General features: G+C 40.9%; 1 protein-coding gene across 3 annotated transcripts in view; it reads left to right on the forward strand.

Annotated features, from left to right (window-relative positions):
- BCKDHB (branched chain keto acid dehydrogenase E1 subunit beta) overlaps positions 1-22,726 on the forward strand; it is a 268,552-nt gene extending 245,826 nt beyond the window's left edge. The window contains exons 10-12 of one of the 3 annotated variants that reach the window (XR_010599499.1): positions 12,871-13,049; positions 14,817-14,956; positions 22,381-22,726. Coding sequence is in view for 1 of the 3 variants with exons in the window: in XM_005299605.5 (XP_005299662.2) it covers positions 12,871-13,011 (141 nt within the window). In the remaining 2 variants the exon portion in view is untranslated. Of the gene's footprint in view, positions 1-12,870; positions 13,050-14,816; positions 14,957-22,380 lie in introns of those variants that run through there. The other 2 variants (XM_005299605.5, XR_010599500.1) reach the window with 2 other exon arrangements.
- The last annotated feature ends 900 nt before the right edge of the window (positions 22,727-23,626 follow it).

Below are 23,626 nucleotides of genomic sequence, written 5' to 3' on the forward strand. Positions count from 1 at the left end.
CATCGTTAAGTCAAAACCAGTTGTTGTAAGTCGAATCAGGGAGTCAATTCAGAAACATCGTAAGTGCCGTTTGTCCTAAGTCAAACGTTGTAAAGTCGAGGACTGCCTGTAATGCTGATGGCTGCGGAAATGGATTTCCAAAAATGATTGGCCTTTCTTGTGATCCTATAGAGTTTCCAACTAATAGTTTGATGATCTGTTCCTGCTTTATTATGGGATTTACATATTAGGGACCTCATCTATTATGAACAAAAATATAAGATTTGTTTTCAGATCATCTCTGCTTTTGCATTTACATTATTTCATTACATATTTTGTGGTGAGCTGTATGGTGTCCCCCAGTACAGCCAAACCTTCCCGGATACAGCCCCATGCCACTTCCCCAATTTCCCACAAGCTCCAGACCAGCGTATGTGCTGTTTCTGAAGGAAGTGCAGAATTCTTACAGGCAGTGAGATGTTTGAATGCTTGACCCCTCTGAGAGAATAAACTACTTCCTTTTTCTTTTCCTTTCTTTTTAAGAACAAAAGGAACTTAAGTTCAGGAAGAATAAGTCCATTTAATGTTAAGGTGGAGAATTTTATATATTATCTAGGGTGTAACTGTAGATGTTCTCATTATTCATATAAATTACATTACACTGTTTTGTGTTGATCTGTGTGCTGCCACCCAGTATGGCCAATCTTTTTTGACAACTAATGCCCTCTTGGTCTCAAAATCTTGTGGCAATGAGTTCCACAGGTTGATTTTCTGTTGTTCACATTAAAAACAAGTATTTTTAGCTTTAAATTTGTTGTCTTTCAATTGCATTGAGTGTCCCCCTGTTCTTGTGTTATGTGAGAAAGTAAATAGGAGTGCCTATTTTATGCTGAGTGTCCAGCAAGAGTGGGAGTCAGAGATTTGGCCCAGGAGCAATTTAGAACAGACTGGAGTCTGCTCTAAAGTTTGCCTGTGGTGTATGCCAGTTGGGGATTGCTGGAATTCATTACTGTCTGGCCACTCCCCCTAACCACACCTTTCTACCTCCAAAATTACTGCTAATTCCATCTGTTGGGGCGGGGGCGGGGGGGGGGGGGGGGGTGGAAGGTTGGGATGTTCCTAGGACTATCAGGAATAGGTTTTCAGTAAGTATTTGAAGTTAGTTGTTGCCAAGCAAATTTAAAAAAATTAGTTTCCTCCCTCCAAAAATACCATAACTTAAAGGAAGTAACTTGCACAAGTACAGTATTACACAGCTCATGAAACAAGTGGCCATTCATAAGAATATAACTATATACACATAGTCAAAGCAAATTCCATTTACAAACTCACAGCAGCTGGTGCTTTCAGCTGTAAGGAAAGGTTTTGTGCTGCAAACTTTGAGACACTTCAACCTCTTTGGAAATTTGAGATATTTGCCATTTTTCTTATTTTGAAGGTAAACTGTTTAAACAAAAGAATTCTGATATAAAGAGCAAGAATTTTATCTTTTAAATATTAAAATATCTGACTTTTATTAATTATTTATTGGGTTTGCATGAAACAGACTTAAAGGTAATTTGCATTTTATCAGCTAAGTCCTTAGAATGCTGAACATTTCTTAGAAATCTTTTTTTTAATCTGATTTATTCCTTATGCAGGAATCTTTCACATAGAAAAGAAATTTCTTCAAGTATAATGTGTCTTAACAAATAAGATTCAACTCATTGTTAGGTCACTAAATGGCCTGTGACAAGTTAAATTGAGGGATTGTAGGTAAAGTGAGTGCAGAAGTGAGTGATGGCATTTCAGTAGAGAAATGTGAGATGCAAAAGTCTGTTCTTCAACTCTGCACATATATGATTTATGACAAACATATATTAGAAAATACCATAAAACACAGTGACTCTCTAGAGCTAATTCGACTTTCCTCTCTGAAAAGTTTTTGGACTCCCAGTAGCCTTTTCAAAACTATAGATCTGACAACTAACTAAACTCCCAAATCCAATATGCCCAAACTTCAAAAAAGTTGAGAACTGGTCCTGACCTTTGCAGCCAGTCCCTATCTGTCTAATGAATCAAATTAAATTTATATATTTGAACAGCCTGCCATCTGCTTCCTCCAAATTTAACAATTTGGACCATCTAGTAAAAAAAAAAACCTCTTCAAAAAACAACAACAGAAATATTGTTTTACTTACAATGTAATGGATCTTGGCATTGTGGTTATTGTGGTTCCTGTTGCATACATATCAGAAAATATCTAATAGTAGAAGAGATGACAAAAATATTGCCATCCTCTCCTTGTGCATATTCCTCCTTAAAATTAATTTTTGCTATGTCACTAACAAGAAGTGAGTTCCTACATTTAAAAAAATATTGTTACAGAGCCATCAAGATATACCCATCCGGTAACTGAGGAATTATATAATCTTATTGTAACCTTTGTGCTGCCGACCTCCATCTCCACTTCTGTGTATTTATTCTTCTCACTTGCATCACGACTAAAATCTATAGTATAATTATTTTAGGGTAAGGACCTTGGTTTTTACTTTTTGTATAAAGTGCCTTGCACACTACTGAGTGCTGTAAAATAATAACTGAGAGCAAGAATGTGCCTACTGGGACACAGAATATTACATCGATAACATGGAGTTTTAAAAGACTTCAGATGCTGAGGTAACTTTAAAAAGATGAAAATATTTCTGTATTGTCTGCTATTGTTTATATGTAGCAAGAGAGGATGAGAAATGGATCATAAACACATGGATGAAGGTGGGCAAAGGAAAAGAATAAAAGACACAAGTGGGATACTTAAAGGGAAAAAATCATCTCCCTTTGTGTGTCTTCTCTTTCTTTCCTGCTCTTCCTTTAACTAAGTAATGCATAATTTGCTACTCACAGAACCAGTCCACCATTTCCCAGAAGTCTGGAAAGCAACCCAGAATCAATTTGCAGCCAAGCATTTGCATATGTAATTCTGTATATCAGTAACACTGGATGCTGCAAATTGCCTGTCAGGCGAGGCACTATGGGAACATTTCTAAATAGTCTTCAGTTAATAGCCAGATGCATATAAGCACTTAGTCCAATTTGTGAAGTTGTTGGAAAGAACTGCAGTGATTTTAATCTCTTGCAGGTTGGAAAGGGATGGGGAATATTCATTTTCAACATAATGTATTTCAAAGCATGTATTAGTTTAATAGTTTTATCATGTTGCTCAAATCATATCTCTTTGCATATATCTATAACTTCTAATATATTATTCAACATTTCTGTCCAATAACAGTGGCCTCAATTCAACAAGGTACTCAACTCATGCTTAACTTTAAACACTTGAGTAGTCCCATTGACTTCAATTTGATTACTCACATGATTTAAAGTTAGGTGTGTGCTTATGCACATTGCTGATTCAGGTCCCAAATCTGCAGTAATCTTTGTGAAAGTTTTCCACTGCAGCATGCTAAAAATGTGTAATAGTGGGGGGAGAAAAATCAAAAAGGCAGATTATCTGACACAGAAAACAAATTTGGAATATAATCATGCAAAGTTTAGCAAATCCTTGCATTTACCATTTGTAAAGATAGGGCACAGTTTTGTTCTGAAGTGCTTGGTTAGAATGATCACTTTATGAATGTTGAGAATGGATTTTCAAAGGGATTTCTGCTCCTAAATCTCTGGGTCACTTTTGAAACATTTCCCTTAAATGTATCTAAATGGCCACATAGTTAAGATTAGAGAGCATAGGTAGCTAAAATGCCTTTATAGCATGACCAGGTATTCTCCTATTAAGTTTTAGAGTGAAATCTTGGCCTGATGGAAAGTCAATGGCAAAACTCCCAATTACTTGATTGGGACAAGAATGTCATCCCTAAAATTTTAGCTTGTGGGGCGTGATTTTGTGTCTTATCTGGACACTTTTCATGTGTATCACTGCCATGTTTTTAATGTGAATTCTCAGCCACATATGTCCCTTTTTAAACACTTCTTCAAAGGAGAGGATGATATGTTCTTTTATTTTTAAAAGTGTGGAGAAGTTTTACATCATAATACCAAATACCCACGTGGCTCTCTTCCAAACATTTTTTTTTCAAAAGTACCTACACTGAATCATAAGCCAGGTATCTACTTCACCTCGCAAAAGTATTGAATTTCTAGTATTGAATGTTTAGATCTGTCTTATCCTAAGCACTTTTCTTCAGAAGGTATCAGGTTTCTGGAATTGTTCATTGTAGAATAATTTTATCTAAACATATGGAGAGATATCTAAGGCCTTAGCATTGTGCACAAAAATTCTTTGGGACAAATTTTGTTCTCTCGTGCCCCAAGGTAAATATGGAATAACTCCACTGACATCAAAATGAGGCCTGTTATATTTCTATGAGTGTGGAGGGGTGAGAGTGGGGGAAGCTCTGTGCATATGTTCAGTGTACCAGTTTCCCAATAGGCTTGTAAAATAGGCTTTTGCACATCAGCTCTTTATAAGGGATTAGATTCCTGTGCATATTACGCTTCCAGTCCCATTTTCTGTACAGTATGGCGACACAGGTGCAAATGGTCTGGCACAACAATATGTACAACAGATGTTGCAGTGTCATATTATCCATCAAGCTGCTTTGGTTATCCTCATACAGTCTTATATTATTATACAGCTGCTGTGAACAAGAATCCATGTAAAATATGTTATTTAACATGGTCTGTCACATGGAGAATTAAGTGTTCTTCAAGACCACACTTTATATGGGGCTGATGGGCTGAAAGTGTAGAATATGCTGATAAACAATATAAAGAGAGCTGTTCACCTGCATGAAAGACTTACTAATACTGTAAATTTACTAATGTATTGTCCTATATACTCCTCAATGTCATCTTATTTGCTTGGGTTACAATCAGCAAATCAGTAACCTATCAGATAATCCGTTTCATAATCTGTAATCTTGTGGAAAAGTCTTATTTATTTGGCTGGGGAAAAAAAGATACCATTACACATATCCTTCCTAAAATTAGCATTACCCGGCCTCAAACCCTCCTGCAGCCTTGCAGTGTAAAAGACACTTTTGACTCCCAGCCTGCTTTTGATCCTGTTCCTGTTCGTGCCTCAGCCTTGCAAGAGCCCTGTTCCAGTCTTGTCCTTGCTCCAGCTCCATTACTGACCTGCACCAGCCTCCCCTCTGCTTCCTAAGCCTCAAACTCTTATTACCCGGCTTTGGCCTGTACTTGGAGCCCAACTATGGTACTGACTTAACTTGTCCCTGGACTCTGACCGCCCAGCTTCGACCTGGCTACAGTACTCATTCTGGCTTGTCTAGAGATTTTAATCTCCATTCTGACCCCAGCCTGTCCCCGTATCTGATTCCAGAGCCACCCTTGGCCCAGTCCTGACCCTACACCTGGCTTCAACCTCTGTTCCAACCACTAGGCCTGAATACCAGAAGACAGCACCTGACAACACCAAATGTATGCCTCATTCTCTGCAGTATGATTTCATTCCAAGTTATGTGAAAACATTCTAAAAGTTATTATTCTTATAAATATTTTCTGCAAATCTGTAAACTAGTAATAAATTTGAAAGCCTAGATTTTACCAGTTTACTGAGCTTCTGTCAGTAGTAACTGGCGTCATTGACATTGTTACTGACTTCAGAGGGACTGCTCATGCTACTAAATATTAAACTTATAGTGTTTGTGGCATCAGATCCTAATTCAGCATCCAGAGAATGTAAAGGTAGCTATGGTGGCTTAAATAATTAAAGTCCCTGTAAAAGGATCTGATATTAGCAAATACCTCCAGTGGCCAAAGATGGGACACTAGCTGAGGAGAGCTTTGAGTTACAATAGAGAATTCTTTCTCGGGTGTCTCACCCACATGCTTAGAGTCTAACTGATCACCATATTTGGGGGTTGGGAAGGAATTTTCCCCAAGGTCAGAAGGCAGAGACCCTGGGGTTTTTTGCCATCTTCTGCAGCGTCACGTACTGGTCACTTGCTGGTTTGGACCAGTGTAAATGGTGAATTCTTTGTAACTTGAAGACTTTAAATCAAGATTTAGTAACTCAGCCAGAGATTATGGGCCTATTACAGGAGTGGGTGGGTCAGTTTCTATGGTCTGCAATGTGCAGGAGGTCAGACTAGATGATTGTGATGGTCCTTTCTGGCCTTAAAGTCATGAGTCTAAGATATACTGTTGTAGAGTATATCTGGATACTGGATCACTCTATGATTGCCTGTTCTCTTCATTCCCTCTGAAACACCTGGCATTGGGCCACTGTCAGAAGACTAGATGCTGGGCTAGATGGACCATTGGTCTGACCCAGTATGACCATTCTTATGTTCTTAGAGGACTTTCCCACAGAATTATTTAAAATAATATATTGTAAGTATGATAATGAACATTCATTTAAAGAAGTTTTATGTAAGAAAATAACCAATTTGTTACCTTAACTTCATATATTATTTTTCATTATACCTAATGCAGTTTTTTTATCAGCCAATCAGGTTGCTAAAATATCACTTATTCCATGATTAACAAGAAGTGAAGCACAGAGTACAGTACTTATCCTGCAATGAGATCCATATGGGTATGTTCCCGCACGAAACTACATTGACTTCAGGGGGATTGTGCGGTTGCAGTGCTTCACCCACATGGATTTAATTGCACGGTTGAGACCTCATTTTCCACCTCTAAAATAGCTTGTTGATAAAATAAAATTTCTTATTTGTCAATGTGCAAAAGAAAATCCTCACGGTCAGGCACATACTTTTTTAAAAAGCCCCGAACAGCCCCAAGTTCAAACACATTGTAGTTCCATCACTTTTCTTTTTTTTTTTTTTTTTGGATTGTGATCAAGCCTCCATCACACATCCAGTTAGCACTTCTGAGAGCTTTAAAAATTTCTAAGCAGTGTATGTGCTCAAGTTGAAAGGCTTTTAAAATGCAGTATAAAACTCTCACAATTTTTAAATTGCAGCATAAAGGCTGACTTTAACATCCATTTGGGATTCTCTCCCTATAAAGAGAAAATCCAAGCGGCGGTTTTGGAAGTCTTATAATTTATTTTTATTTTAAATTAGGTATGATAGTGATAACATTAATAGAATGAAAGTCTGCAACCACTTCATCAGTAAATGTCTTGGCTTTACCACTATCTGTCAGTAAGGAGAGACCATTACTGGAGCACAAACTCATTCTATTTATGTTATCACTTGGTTCTATTTTTCAGTATTTATTATGCAACTTTTCCAAATTACATTTCTTCAGGTTTTAAATAGGGACACTAAACAATGTGGAATGCTTAAGAAGGACTATAAAGATTGTAATACTTGGATGAATTAAACTAAGAGCCTGAACCAAACAAAAAAGAAGGCTGGGATGTAACTCTCTCCATGCGTAAGGACAGTTTGAATACTACAATTAGAATGAATTCATACTGGCTCAAGGAGATTATTGAAATAATATAGAACCTTTCTAAGTTGCTGGTTTGAATTCAGTGTGGATCACTAATGACTGCAAGAAGGTGGTAGGGTTCTTCTGTTGAATTAACCTGTTAAGTGCTGTTGGAACCCTGCAGGGTGATGCCGATTGATTCCTGCTGACTCCAGGAGCAGCGCCAGGGTTTTGGCGCCGTAGGCAGGGGTCCTTCCGCGCTCCCGGTCGTCGGTGGCAATTCTGCGGCGGGGGGGTCCTTCCGCGCTCCCGGTCGTCGGTGGCAATTCTGCAGCGGGGGGATCCTTCCGCGCTCCTGGTCTTCGGGGCACTTCGGCAGCGGGTCCCGGAGCGAGTGAAGGACCCGCCGCAGAATTGCCACCGAAGACCCGGAGCACGGAAGGACCCCCCCCCCCCCCCGCCGCCGAATTGCCGCCAAGGGTGGCAAAATGCCGCCCCCCCCAAATCCTGGCACCCTAGGCGACCGCCTAGGACGCCTAACTGGAAGCGCTGGCCCTGGCTGACTCATTGTGGCAGGGATATAATGCAGGAGGAATGGCTCAAGAATGGAGGTTCTTGGGCTCTAGGACAAAGAGAGCTCCTCAGGAACACCCTGAGAAATATCTGTGTTTAGGAAGACAGCCTAGAGTTATGTTTCTGCTCCTGCTATTTGAATTACCAAGGAAGACAGACCCTAGAAAGGGGATAAGATGCTACTAAATATAGTCAGGGTGACAAAAGAGGGGGGTAGGGAGAGGCAACCCCCACTCGCTCCCAACACTTTTGGTAAAATGTTGTGCCCCGGCTGGTAGTGCTGCTGCTGCTGCAGCCTCAGAGGCAGTGCAGTGCTGAGCCACCAGGTCTTCTCCCTCTGCCCATAGAGAACAGCAGCGGTGGAGGAGTTTGGGCTACTACAGCTGCCAGTAGCCAGGAGCAGTGCTGCCTCTTCGGGTCTCCCCACACCTGCCTATGGGGGAGGTGGAGAACTGAGGAACTGGCTCTGGGGGTGCTCTTGGGAAGGGAAGATACTGACGAGCTGGCACTGGTGGTGCTGTGGGGGAGGTGGGATGCCAGTGACTCGGAGCTGGTGCTGAGGGGGAAGCGGGATGCCAAGGACTTGTAGCTGGCTCCGGGGGTGCTGGTTCTGGGGAACAGGCAGTGGTGGCCTGAGGAATGGCGTTGTCACTGCCAGGCTCTTTTTTGCTATGCAGCCTGCGCAGCCACCACCCCGGAGGCTGAGCTCCACCCCATCTCCTAGTAATGCCTGAGATGGCGTGGGACACGCTGACTCAGTCCTAGGTATCTGCCTAGTGCAAAGGGCCCAGCCTGTCTGCAAGGAGTTGGGGGATGGTGCAGAAAAGCACCAATCCTGCCCAGCAATTCTACTTCATGGCTCAGGCTCAGATCTGGTAAGGGTCGCCCTGCTTGACCCACCAGACTCTAGCCCATAAATATTCCTTCTCCACAGTGTCTACCCCAATCTCCTCCTCCCCCCAAATCTCTCAATCCCACTCCACAGTCCCTAAACTCTACCTCTCACTCCTCCTGCAGCCACCATACCAGTCACCAATTCTCGTCACAACCCCACCCCACAGAACAGAAGACCCCCCACCCCATTTAAAGTAATTATTACTTGATTGTTTAGTCACTTCTTCATAGGCTGAAGAATCGCTGTCTTAGTTAGCTCGCAAAAACAATACTATTCGGGAAAATTTCGGGTAACACTCAGTAAATTTTTTTTATACTTCACCCTCCCTGCTTGAGATCCCAGGTGGTGCCTCTGAATATAGTGTTTCTGGAGCCTGTTCAGTGAAGTATGGGAACTCCACCTGGTAGTGACTAAAATTCATTGTTCTTTGATGGCTGTCGGGTGAATGGCCTAAGTGAGATGAGATGGTGGCGTTAGTCCAGCTCCTGGTGGGAAAGTGTTTGCAACATTGCACCAGCCCCCAGTAAAATTGAAACTGAGGCCCAGAGCTTAAATGGCCTCTGTACAGATGCACAAGGTGTGGAGTAGGCTCCAATGAAACTCAGCCCTAAATTTCTGGGGTGGGACTGGCCACAGTTTCAGGCTTGCACTGCCATGAGAGCGTCGACTCCCCAGTCCGTGGTCCTGTGGCAGCTAGGTATTCCAAAAGGGGAGGTAGGGTCATGTCATATAGAGCTAGATGGCTGTGGAGTGCAGATGGTCTACTCACCCTGTGCATCTGGGAGCTCCTGCTGCTGTGCTGCATCTCCACCCCACCCCTGTACAGACCATTTTTGAACAGGCATTACTATGTCCAAAATAAGCAGTCACTTATCAGCAGTCACAGTACAGGGGCCAAGGACTGACTGCATATGGAGAGTACACTATCGTCTCCCCCATAAAGATTTTCCACCAGTCAGGGGTGAGGCAGATTTGGAAGCTTGATGTAGCTGGTCTGTAGGTTAAAATAAAGAATTTTTGGTCTCTGTTACTTTCCATCTAGCACTTTTCAGAACATTAATCTCGCCTTTATAAAGAAAATCCAACCTTAAAATGCTTAAACTCACATTATAATGAAAATAATACCAAGTAGCAAGAAGTGGTGTTACTTAAATGAATCACGTAGCAGGATACTGATAGTCATATGTTTGTGCTTCTAGTTGACAGTTAAGACAAACACATATTAAATATGGCAATCAATGTGATTTCCTGATTCAGCGGAGGGGTATGTCCCAATCTGAAGTTAATTTATCACTCTCAATATTGCTATTTAAGACTCTAAACTTTGCAAGCTTTAAATAGTGATTTTCTTTTTCCCTACTGCTATCCCAAAGCTCTGTACCAACAGAAGGGTCAACAAGAAAGCCAGCCTGAAAGCAGATCCCAGAAAAAGCATAGTGTTTGTTTGATATTTGCCAAGGAAACATATATCCACACATGAACAGTTCATAGGTTGACCTTTTCACTAGGAAATGCTATGATACTGGGTTGGATTGAATGACCTACTGCCAGTGTTTTCCCCGGAATTGAAGTTAGAGGCGGTATTCGAATTTACAGGAAGATGAGGGCCAAGGAGTGAGACCATGAGGGTGAAGATGGCACCATAGTAAAAACTGAAAAACATAAGTATTAGATTTCTAAAACAAAAAATATTATTTTTTAAAAAATGTATTTAAATTGACTTTTGAAAAAATCATAATAATTAAAAGGTTTAGTTCAGAAACTCCCCGAGATAACGACCCCTCAAGATAGTAATGATGTGAGATAATGACCTTTGCAAATATTATGCATTTTAAAAGTCTTAGCCTACTAGAAAATTTATATTTATATAAATTTCCCAGTCACAAATCTGGCATTCTGAAGCAAAATCACTAAAACATACTAATCTAGTTGTTCCAAGAATGATAAATTGTATTACTTCCTTCTCTGTGGGCATAAACTTTCATGAAATTTCAATAAAAAAAGGGGGGTAACATTTATTGTGGCTGCCTGGGTGCTGTAAGCAAGTTTCATACAGTTTCATCAGCAAGGCGATTTGGCGCTAATTCTTGGCCCCACATTTTAAACATAATAAAACACCAATAAACATCAGCGTTTGATTTTATGATGATTTGTTGTTGTTTATCAATCATAATTTGAAATTATGAGGCTGGCCAACATTACCAAAATGAATATGCCAACATTGCCGCAACAAACTCAGTTGTGTAAGGAAGCTAGTCTTTGTTCATACTTTTGAAACCTATTATGCTTTTTCAGGTAAAAGTGTTTTATCATACATATGCTTTTAAAGTGTGTATTAATGTTTCAATTTCAATTCAAACATCCGACCAACAACTAAATGCAATTTTTTTCCAACTAGAAATTTTTTAAAACAATTATATCTATTTGGAAAACAACTAGATTGGTAACACAGCTAACCAGTTGACCACTAGGGGGGAGTAATGGGGGAGTTCAGAAAGGGTAGGGAAATCCTTTTCCTCCTGCATTTTCTATTTCCAACCGCTTTGAAAGAAGATGCTACCATACAATTGCATGTGAGTAATATGGAGAAATGGGACATTTCTGCAATTCACTTGTGTTACAGGTATCTCCTATCCATGCCATCATGCATGGTGAGGGGTGACCTTATACAAACCTAGGCAGATAGCTCACTCTTGGGTTGCAGCATATCCTTGTGTTCAAGACAATCCAGCAATCTGAGAAAATATCTAGCATCCCACTATTGAGAAACATGAGTGTTTGACAGGAACTGATTATATGGGTCCAGTGGAAGAGGGCTACGAGGAAAGAGACTTCTCCACACTTGCTGGGCCCAGGACAGGAGAAGTCCAACCAGGGGATCTTAGTACATGTTAGGAGGAAGGGTCAAGATCTTTTATCTCTTATCTTGACCCTGCTCTCCACTGGATCCAGGGTTACATGAGCAGGTCTGTGGTTCTGCTCTTGCCCCTTCCTCTTCCTGGCCAGGAGGATGAGTCTGCAGAGGATATTCTGGGGATGAGAGAAAATTTGTGAGATGATAATTGGTATTCATATCAGTACTATCTGGAAAACTTACTACTGGATTCACCTATCCCAGATTGCCACAATCCCTGCACTCACCAAGCTGTTTGGGAAAGCAGGAATACTTCAGTGCCATTCTTGAGTTGGCTGCTAAGGATGCTAAAATTTCACACAAGCTCCACGTCCACCTTCAGATTAGTGGGGTATATTTGTGATACTCTGCATGCCTGGTGGCCTGAATAAGCAGACTTTGTCAAGTCTGGGCCTCTCAGGGTCTGTCTACACAGAAACTAGTCAACCCTCCCACCTCTCAGCGTCCTAGAGCCTGGAAATCTACACAGACCAAGCCCGGAAATCTACACCGCAATGAAACAGCCTTGTAGCCTGAGCCCGCATGCCTGAGTTGATTGGCACGGGTCAATCATGGGTGTCTAGTTGCTGTGTAGACATACCCTCAGGACAAAGATAACTTTTATTTACAGACTCTGTGTTTGACTCTCAGAATGTGCTGAGCACATGCAAGTCCATGGATTTCAGTGCCAGATGCAGCTGCTCTGCACTTCTTGGGATAAGTCTCTAATACACTAGAAGTTGTATATAACATTCACATATATAACAAATAATACTGGCTTGTAGATTATTTGATTTTCCTTATATGTTTAAATGTGGCTTAGGAAGTATAAACTCTTATTTCTTTGTTCCTGAAATATGTTGCTTCTTGGCAGTGTCTCTGTTTGGATGTATAATAGATGTCCTAAATATAATCTGCATTCAGTTTACATACATTCATTTTATAGATGTGCTTTAACATTAATACCAATTGTTCTTTAAATATAAACTGCTAAGAAGAAAGGGAAGCTTTACTTCTGTTGTCTGGGCTGTACCTATGCTGTGGTATAAATAGAATGTTTAGATTTTCAGGGGGGTCAGTCTGGCATAGCTCACCAGAACTTAATTTGTGAAACATGTCTTCTGAAAGTAAAAGCCTTACTAACTTTCTTCCTTGTTTCTGTTAACAGGAAGAGTGCTTCTTGAATCTCGAGGCTCCTATTTCACGAGTATGCGGCTACGACACTCCTTTCCCTCATATCTTCGAACCTTTCTACATCCCAGACAAATGGAAATGCTATGATGCCCTTCGAAAGATGATTAATTATTGATAAAATTATTGATGAAGCCTACAAGCATTCTAACCAGAGTAAGTGGAAGATTTAAAGGTTAAAGTACTAGTCATTTTAAAAGCAGGAATTGGCTATTGCTGCTGGAGGTCATGGTTCAGAAAGGTACTTAATCCCCTGCCTAACTTTAAGCACGTAAGTAGCCCCACTGTAATCAATGCTCATAGTGGAGCACATGTTTGAGTACCTTGCTGAATTAGAATATAAAATACTTTGCATTCTGAGAAGTGTGATTGATTAAGAACAATTGTTGATTGAAAGAAAAAATCTATATTGCTTCAGATATTTCACATATGAAACCCCATTCTGTTTGAACTTTAAAACCTCCTATGGCTCATGGTGGGTTCAAACCTGTGATGTGTGGGTCATCTTCAACTCATGTTGACTTTAATGGGAGCTGAGAGTTCTGAGCCCTTTGCAGGATTGACCCTGCATACAGTGTATTGAAGACATGATTTTTTTCCAGTCCTTTATTATATTAAAAGATACTTGTAAGCTTCTCTCATGGAAAGGTCATCAAGTCCAGTCCCAAGCCTTCACTAGCAGGACCAAGTACTGATTTTGCCCCAGATCCCTAAGTGGCCCCCTCAAGGATTGAACTCACAATCCTGGGTTTAGCAGGCCAATGCTCAAACCACTGAGCTATCGTTCCCCCCTCCCCAATGTTTATTCTACAAATAATAACCAAATATTGCATTTTCTGTATAATTTTTCCAGCTTCTTTGCCCACTCATCCAGTGAGATTTCAGCTGTTTGCAAAATCCTGCAAGGAAGCAAGTGGTATTAATTTCCATTACTTTTATTTAAATCATTAGGATGTTTAAAACACATTCCTAATCTTAAATTTCTTTTCAATGTAATAGCAAAAATCTGTTCTTTTCCTTCATAAACATATATAGTATTAGACTGTTCATCGGCCAACAAAGTCTTTGAAAGGAAGCTGAAAATGACTATAATAGATCTTCTGTATTTACTGGCTGATGTTATGATGTAAATCTGTTTTAAGCAAGTCGTTGATTTACTATGGATTTCAATGACACTGTAAAATAGTAGCATTATAGCTACTGTATTTAGATGTACAATGGGAGGCAGTTGCTGGGATCCATACTTCATGGGCCTCATCTTTCTAACATAAAAAGAAATTAGAAAATAGCATAATCCAAAGGTACTTTATATATTGTGGAGTTCCTCTTGCTCCCATTGAAGTCAGTGGGAGTTTTACTATTGACTTCAGTGACAGCAGGATTATGCCCTATAATGGGGACCCATTCTTGTGTTCATATTCCCAGTATATGGCTGTGGTCTCATGTAAATATCCCATCAGAATATACCCTGTGGATGATGTAATGTTCTTACCTCAAAGTCTTGAGCTGTTATACAGCTTCACCAAAGCATAGTATTATCTACCTGCAGCTGACACCATTAGGACAGGCCTTAATGCTTGATACAACTTCTAAGTGAGGAACTACCGTTCTGCAGTATCCAGTTAAGCTGTGAAGTCTTAGTTGAATGTGTGAGGTGCATTAAGTAGCCAGTGTCTCTCATTTTTGTAGCTGTTTCTTTTCAGGTCTTTTTTGCCCTGGTATGTGTTTTCTTTCCTTCCTTTTGTCCCCAGAGTAGGAAGTTTTAAGTGTTCCCCTACATGTGATCAGAAGTTTACCCTTTCAGATCACTGGTCTGTTTTGCTCAATCCAAAGAGTCCCTGTCTCCATGAAATACTGTGGTTCCACTTAGTAACTCCACATTTACCATATTTACCATATTGCCTCTCCCTTTGTGGGTTCCAGGACTAGCTACTCCAAGAAGCTGTCATTTAAGGTGTCAAGAAACTTTCTCTGCATCCCGTCCGGAGGGGACATGTACCCAGTCAGAATGGCCACCATACTATGTCATGTGAAATACCATAGCATTTCTGTATATTTTAAAAGTAAGGACATCCTATGTTAGCTGAGATTTCATTATGGTAATTGTGGGTAAGTTCTTATTTGTTTAATGCCAACCACTGTTGATATAAAAACAACAAGGAGTCCGATGGCACCTTAAAGATTAACAGATTTATTTGGGCATCAAATACATGCCCAAATAAATCTGTTAGTCTTTAAGGTGCCACCAGACTCCTCGTTGTTTTTGTGGATACAGACTAACATGGCTACCCCCGATACGTGACACTGTTGATGTGAAATTGTCCCTCGTGTTTTACCTGTACTGAAGTACATTTGTCCAATCAGATGTTCCCTTAATTTGACACCATCTTACATTAAATCAAACTGTCTCCAGAGAACTGTGTCTCTGTAACTATCTGAATGCATCTTTTATTATTTTGCACATGGTTGAAACTTGGGAGGTTATCAATGGAGCATGGTCGGTTGTCTCTGATCTGTTCTTATTTAGGGGAAAAAACATCTATAACAAAGGAGAGGCAAATCCAGAAGACTGCCCTCTTGGGGATGTAAAAGAGGGGTCTGCAGCTTCTGCAGCATTATAGTCCATTCCCATCTCTAACCGTGCATAGGATGGGGATGAGGGGAGTCTGTGCAGGGAGGTGGGTAGGCTGTGGGAGGGAGGTAGACATGCACACTATATTTGTGACACTTTTGTCCTCTGGAAACCAGCATGCAACTGTCTATAAAGTGAATGTAGACTTAATCTGAATTAACTTTTGGATATGTCCCTTCCACCACCTTCCAGTTTGTACTGTGGATCCCACCGCGCAAAAACTGTCAAAGGGGACTACTGGGGCAGCTGGTAGTAATTTAGCCGGCATTGCTATGGAGATAGGCTCACTGAGATGAGGGGAAAGCCACAAGGCTGGGAGGGGCAGGAGGCAATGTAGAGACACTGGCTAGCACTGACTTCCAGCTGATTTCAGGAGATCTGCAGGTTACGGGGTCCATAACCTCTAGTCATGCTTTTGGGGGTCAAAATAGGTTTTGTCCCTCACAGAATAATTTGCTAGAAATTGGTGATGGGAAACCTTGGAGTGTCATGTCCTCTTTGCAGGCTATTCGGTGTGAGTGTAGTGGAGAGACATAGGTCTAGGAAATTTTGAGAGGAGTCTCATAAAATTCTTTGCATAGTTTTTTCAAATCATTGTGGCTGGGATTCTGTATTATGGTATACACCCAAGTTTGCCCTATCCACAGCTCATACATCCCATCATCTTATAATTATTTAGGGGTATTGCAGTATTTAGTTTTTACAGTAAATATTTGCTTTGGCCAAAATAAATAAATGGATGTTACAGTTTCCTGTGCAGGTTGCACTGAATTGTTATTGCTGTGCCTTTATTTCCACTTGTAACAAGTTTTTCCTTGTTTAGTTAATATTTTTAGAAAATAATCTACTTATCAGAGGCAGTAATTACAAAAGATCCATGTTCAGCCATCTGCTCCACGGAGTTCAGATGGAAGAATAATGTGTTTTTATCTGTATTGCTATGAAAATGAAAGGATAATTGTAGCATTTGCTGACTTTTGTACTCAGCGTAATACTCATTGGTGAGGTGGTTTGTTGATCCAGAATTTTGAGGTCAGTATGTTGCAAATCCATTTATATGCAGGGAGCACAGTGATCTCCTGTAATAACTACCTTCAAAGAGACTGGAGATTGTCTTACAGTTCATGAGGCCCCAACCAGAGTAGAGCCATATGTTGCTAGAAAGGCGGAATATCAGACCATGAGTTGTCCCCTTCTCATCCTGTTGCTGGAAAGACAGAGGGGATCTACAGGTGCTTGTTTCTATTCCCTCTGATTATACTGCCAGAGTGGAGTGTTGGGCTGGCCTGTTAGCTGCAGCGCTGGCATAGGGTTTAGGATCCCAAGTAGCCTCTTGCTTTGGTTGTGCTTGTGAACAACAACTTGATGTGCAGCAAGTAATTTTCGTGTTTCCCACCTGTGATCAAGTCTTTTACTGGAGACTTGTACCCATTACTTTCAAGCAGATGGCAAAAACTGTGCCAGTTAATCAAGTTACAGCTCTGTGGTACATTTCTTTGTGTCTCTCTAACTTGTAGTTATTGGTATTGATATTTTCAATATACATCTCTATCACAGTATTCAGAGAAGGAATAATATATAAATCCATCCCTCTCCATTCACAGGACTAAGCATTACTAAAAAGGTAATTCTGAATGTTTTGCAGAAAAACAAGGGCACTTGTCCTGGAGCTAGCTGAGCACAAGTTTACCCTGCTCCCAGTGGGGCTGCGCGTGGGCACTTGGATTCACTTGCAGCATTGCGCCTAAGCCTAGTCAAAATCTCTGAACTGGAGACTGAAATAGTTCATTTCTAAAAGTAGCCTCTCTGTCTTGTGCCACCTTTTTTTTCCCCCCTCCTGACTGGCTGCGTATGTGTTGACAATATATCACACGTACACCGTCATTTCTCTCGATGTTGACGTGTGTCATGGCTTTCCTGTTCATAGACTGAGTTGATAATATAATATAACGTTGTATGACTCATCAATGAAAGATAGGAAGCATAAAGTTTCCACATAACTAAGTCAGACCTTTCAACAGCTTCTTGGCTGCTACTGAGCTCACATTAGACATGACACTGTTAAAATCTATAGCTCTAAATGTTAGGTGTGCAGCTGTGCTTCAAATAACACTTAATCAAAATGGAAAGAGGGAATGAGATGAACATGAATATATATTTCCTGTATAGCTGGTGTGATTAGTGGCTATTCATAAAAAAGCCAACACATATTAGAAAATGCTCTCGTGTGACACACAAAATATCAGGGGCGGTTATAATACACAGATTGCAGAGTATCAGAGGGGTAGCCGTGTTAGTCTGGATCTGTAAAAAGCAACAAAGAGTCCTGTGGCACCTTCTAGACCAGGGGTCGGCAACCTTTCAGAAGTGGTGTGCCGAGTCTTCATTTATTCACTCTAATTTAAGGTTTCACGTGCCAGTCATACATTTTAATATTTTTAGAAGGTCTCTTTCTATAAGTCTATAATATATAACTAAACTATTGTTGTATGTAAAGTAAATAAGGTTTCTAAAATGTTTAAGAAGCTTCATTTAAAATTAAATTAAAATGCAGAGCCCCCCAGACTGGAGGCCAGGACCCGGGCAGTGTGAGTGCCACTGAAAATCAGCTCGCGTGCCGCCTTCGGCACGAGTGCCATAGGTTGCCTACCCCTGTTCTAGACTAACAGATGTATTGGAGCATAAGCTTTTGTGGGTGAATACCCACTTCGTCAGATGGCAGAGATGTCATCAGACCATTCCAAGTGGCCTTCCTCTGGCCATGCACAACTTTGTATTCTACAGGACTATGTTTTTCTGTCTGTTGCCAAGATCTGCATTTTAAGGCTCTTTCTCTAACAGATAGAGATTCAGTAGATATGTACTTTATCTACTCCTGTTACACATTGGTATGTCCGTGTATACATTGTGATAGTGTAGGTGCTGCTAGTAGTTATGCCTATTTAAGAAGTTACCTAACACTTTTCCATCTCCCATTCCCTATTTTCAGTTATAATTTTGCCAAACTTAAACCATTCCATCTCGAATTTCTTGGCTTTCTCTACCTCAAGTAGATTTTTTAAATTTCAGCAAAAATGGCTGTTTCTGAGAAAGAGGTTGGGGGAAATTGGTAGTTTTGCCCATGATAATTTTTCCCCAACCATTTCTCTGAAGAGTTCTCATGCTTCGTTGGTTTGGCATAGGGACCTAAAATTTAGACTGGCAATAATCATGGGACCAGTAAGGTGCCTTTTGCTGTCCCTATGAAAATCTGTCCCAATTATGGTGAATTATAAACCTCTGAAAATTGCCATTCGCACATGCTGCTAAAATCTCTAGACATTCCATCTGCTCTGGCCCCCCAACTCCCTGCGTGCTAGCTACAGTGAGTCTATTCCAGCTCCTCAGAGCTCCTACTTGCTCCCAGTCCCACTCAGCTTCCTACATGTAAGGCACAGCTAGAGCTCCAAACGAGTCATTGCTGCTGAAGCAGCAGGGCTTCCTGCTTCCTTTGTGTGAGAAGGTGTGCTGGGCTCAGAGACAGGAGCAGAGCTACTACAGACTAGTATTCTGTGCACTTCAAACTACTTATTTATGGGTCATGGCTTCACACCCCTATTTTAGCAGGAAGGAAAGTATCATTTTCCCCCCTCCCCATTTTACAGATAAAGTATGTGAGAGGTTACACAAGGTCACTTCTGGCACATTAGAGAATAAAACCCAGGTGTCTAATATAGCAGGAACAAGTCTCACCCACTTAACTACACTGCCTTTCAAAGTGCTTGGCTGTGCTGTCTCTAACCACTAGAACACACTCCTCCAGAGCCTGGAATAGAACCCAGAAGTCCAGGAGAGCTGGCTGTATTTTAAAGAATCCTTATTGCGGTTGCAGGAACAAACCATCCCGATGTGTAGAAAGAATAGTAAATATGGCAGGCGACCAGCTTGGCTAAACAGTGAAATCCGTGCTGATCTTAAACACAAAAAAGAAGCTTACAAGAAGTGGAAGATTGGACAAATGACCAGGGAGGAGTATAAAAATATTGCTCAGGCATGCAGGAGTGAAATCAGGAAGGCCAAATCACACTTGGAGTTGCAGCTAGCAAGAGATGTTAAGAGTAACAAGAAGGGTTTCTTCAGGTATGTTAGCAACAAAAAGAAAGTCAAAGAAAATGTGGGCCCCTTACTGAATGAGGGAGGTAACCTAGTGACCGAGGATGTGGAAAAAGCTAATGTACTCAATGATTTTTTTGCCTCTGTCTTCACGAACAAGGTCAGCTCCCAGACTGCTGCACTGGGTAGCACAATATGGGGAGAAGGTGACCAGCCCTCTGTGGAGAAAGAAGTGGTTTGGGACTATTTAGAAAAACTGGACGTGCGCAAGTCCATGGGGCCGGATGCGCTGCATCCAAGGGTGTTAAAGGAGTTGGCGGATGAGATTGCAGAGCCATTGGCCATTATTTTTGAAAACTCATGACGATCGGGGGGGGGGGTCCCGGATGACTGGAAAAAAGCTAATGTAGTGCCCATCTTTAAAAAAGGGAAGAAGGAGGATCCAGGGAACTACAGGCCAGTCAGCTTCACCTCAGTCCCTGGAAAAATCATGGAGCAGGTCCTCAAGGAATCAATTATGAAACATTAGAGGAGAGGAAAGTGATCAGGAACAGTCAGCATGGATTCACCAAGGGGAAGTCGTGACTGACTAACCTAATTGCATTCTATGATGAGATAACTGGCTCTGTGGATGAGGGGAAAGCAGTGGATGTGTTATTCCTTGACTTTAGCAAAGCTTTTGATATGGTCTCCCACAGTATTCTTGCCACCAAGTTAAAGAAGTATGGGCTGGATGAATGGATTGTCAGGTGGGTAGAAAGCTGGCTAGATCGTCGGGCTCAATGGGTAGTGATCAATGGCTCCATGTCTAGTTGGCAGCCGGTTTCAAGCGGATTGCCCCAAGGGTCGGTCTTGGGGCCGGTTTTGTTTAATATTTTTATTAATGATCTGGAAGATGGTGTGGACTGCACTCTCAGCAAGTTTGCAGATGACACTAAACTAGGAGGTGTGGTAGATACACTAGAGGGTAGGGATCGGATACAGAGGGACCTAGACAAATTAGAGGATTGGGCCAAAAAAAACCTGATGAGGTTCAACAAGAACAAGTGCAGAGTCCTGCACTTAGGACAGAAGAATCCCATGCACTGCTAAAGACTAGGGACCGAATGGCGAGGTAGCAGTTCTGCAGAAAAGGACCTAGGGGTCACAGTGGACAAGAAGCTGGATAAGAGTCAACAGTGTGCTCTTGTTGCCAAGAAGGCTAACGGCATTTTGGGCTGTATAAGTAGGGGCATTGCCAGTAGATCGAGGAACGTGATCGTTCCCCTTTATTCGACATTGGTGAGGCCTCATCTGGAGTACTGTGTCCAGTTTTGGGCCCCACACTACAAGAAGGATATGGAAAAATTGGAAAGAGTCCAGCGGAGGGCAGCAAAAATGATTAGGGGTCTGGAGCACTTGACTTATGAGGAGAGGCTGAGGGAACTGGGATTATTTAGTCTCCAGAAGAGAAGAATGAGGCGGGATTTGATAGCAGCCTTCAACTACCTGAAAGGGGGTTCCAAAGACGATGGAGCTCAGCTGTTCTCAGTGGTGGCAGATGACAGAACAAGGAGCAATGGTCTCAAGTTGCAGTGTGGGAGGTCTAGGTTGGATATTAGGAAACGCTATTTCACTAGGAGGGTGGTGAAGCACTGGAATGCGTTACCTAGGGAGGTGGTGGAGTCTCCTTCCTTGGAGGTTTTTAAGGCCCGGCTTGACAAAGCCCTGGCTGGGATGATTTAGTTGGGAATTGGTCCTGCTTTGAGCAGGGGGTTGGACTAGATGACCTCCTGAGGTCCATTCCAACCCTGATATTCTATGATTCTATGATTCCCAACATCGCAATACGCTACTGGCAAAGTATGTTTGGCATCCCCCACTACTGTCTGGTCCACATAGCAGATGATAGCCTGCTATTCCTACCAATTACTATTTTATGTAAGTTGATAGAGATCTGTGGTACTGTTCTAAATATGTTGAGTTCAGACCTTGCAGATGATCCATCTGGGAGGGGGAGAGGGGTCAACATGGTTCCAGATGGAACTTCAGTTTACTTTTTTTTAAAAACCTAGGGAATTACATACAAAATATTACAATAAAATTCTTTCATTACATGATTACGTACTATTTCCTCTACAAGACACCTTCCTCATCAGAATGGCATGACTAAGGCAGAGAGTTAAATGAAGAGGAAGGGCGTTCTCTTTTGCTTAAGGCACTGGAGTGGGACCTAGGAGAACTTAACCTGCCATAGACTACCCAGCCAAGACTGTATAATAATACATATGCATAAATTGTCCAAATTACTGTGCATGGGCAACTTTAATTCTGTCATTTCCTAACTTTCACCCTTTGCAACCTTAATATTCTTTTAACGTAGTTTTCTATATGTAATAAATATATTCCTATTGTTAACTGACAGTTTAGATACCTATAACATTTTATCTATTTTGTGCAGTGTTAGGAAATAACAAAAATAGCCTTGAAGTTAAATGTTCCAGAACAACATTTACTGTTGGACTGTATAACTGGAATAAATTGAAGCAAAAGATATTGAGTTAGTTGTGTTTAGGAAGTCTCCTGCCACCATTAAGGTGCAAACAAGTTTAATCAAAATTTATACATGATATGAGTAAAGATAAATCATCTTTTATATTCTGCAGGTAACATTATACATGAAATGAAAGAACGAGATTGTGGTTTAGGGAGGTATGTATTTAAGCTATGGATATTACTTGCACCCTAAATGTGTATAATTTATTTTATCTTCTACTTTTGCAGAGATGGGAGGAAGAACAAGAATATACAGAAGCCTTCTTTAGAACTCTTGGCATTTATTCAGATGTGTGTGTTCTGGAAGTCCTATAGCAGATTATCTTCTCTGAAGTAAACCCATTCTGAATGTCATCTTGGCTAATCTTCAAAAGCTCAAATTTTCCCCTAATTATGAAATCAATGATGGACAGGTGATTGCTGCAATAAATAGTTTCAGATGTATTAAAGAAATAAATTCCAGATGTAGTATGAACTTTATTCACTTTGCAATGCTTCACTAGGATACATCTTTAAATGACTTCACTGTGTAAATATTATGTGGGATTTTATTCAATAAAACATATTGTACTCATGTGGTCTCTCTTTGCTTTTTCTGTTTTGGGAAAAGTCCAAAGAAATCCTTATTTGGGAACTATACATTTTAAACAAAAATAATGTTGAAGCAGAAAAACTGATGTGTGTGTCAAAATGGCCAGTGGTTGCACACTTTCTGACATTGGGGCCAGATGGTGAGGGCAGGACTTGGGAAACGTGGGATCAATTCCCTCCTCCCCCACAGACTTCCTGTGTGACCTTGGGTTCTCTGTGCCTCAGTTCCCTATCTGTAAAAAATTGTGATAATAGCACTTCCCTACTTCATAGGGGTGTTGAGGATAAATGCATTAAAGAGGGTGACGCATTTTGAGATCTACTGATGAAGTGCTGCATAAGAACTTGGTGTTATTTTCATTATTTTAATATATAACCACTGTCATTAATTGTCATTTTTCATCACTATAATGGTCTCCAATAAGATGATCCTAAAGTACTGATTCCTCTCCTCTCTCTTCCAAATTAATTAAAAATGTGCAGTGGGAGAGGAGCTACGGATACTGTCCTGTATGGTTGTATATCTGATGGGCTCCATTACTAAATCTCTCTCTTAGTGTCCATATGTTTCAATTATTTTCACCTCTAGCTGTAGGATATATTCTGATGGTGAATAAACAATGTTAAGTCATCAAAAGAATAGCAATCATCAGGTCTCTTCCAAACTGAAATGAGTGGTGGGAGAAGAAGCTGTGCAGGCGTCATTTTCTGTTAGGGAAGTAAATAGACCTGCAGTATTATAGAAAGGATTTTACAATATAATCTATCAATGCTCACCTTCCCTGTTGTGGAATGTCTCCAAAATCAAACCTCGCTACATAACCTGAAGGGCACTGACCATCCCGAAGAACAAAAAGAATTTAGACCCTCTAGATGTCTTGAG

This window comes from Chrysemys picta, chromosome 3, assembly GCF_011386835.1.
Source record: "Chrysemys picta bellii isolate R12L10 chromosome 3, ASM1138683v2, whole genome shotgun sequence".
Taxonomy (NCBI): Eukaryota; Metazoa; Chordata; order Testudines; family Emydidae; genus Chrysemys; species Chrysemys picta.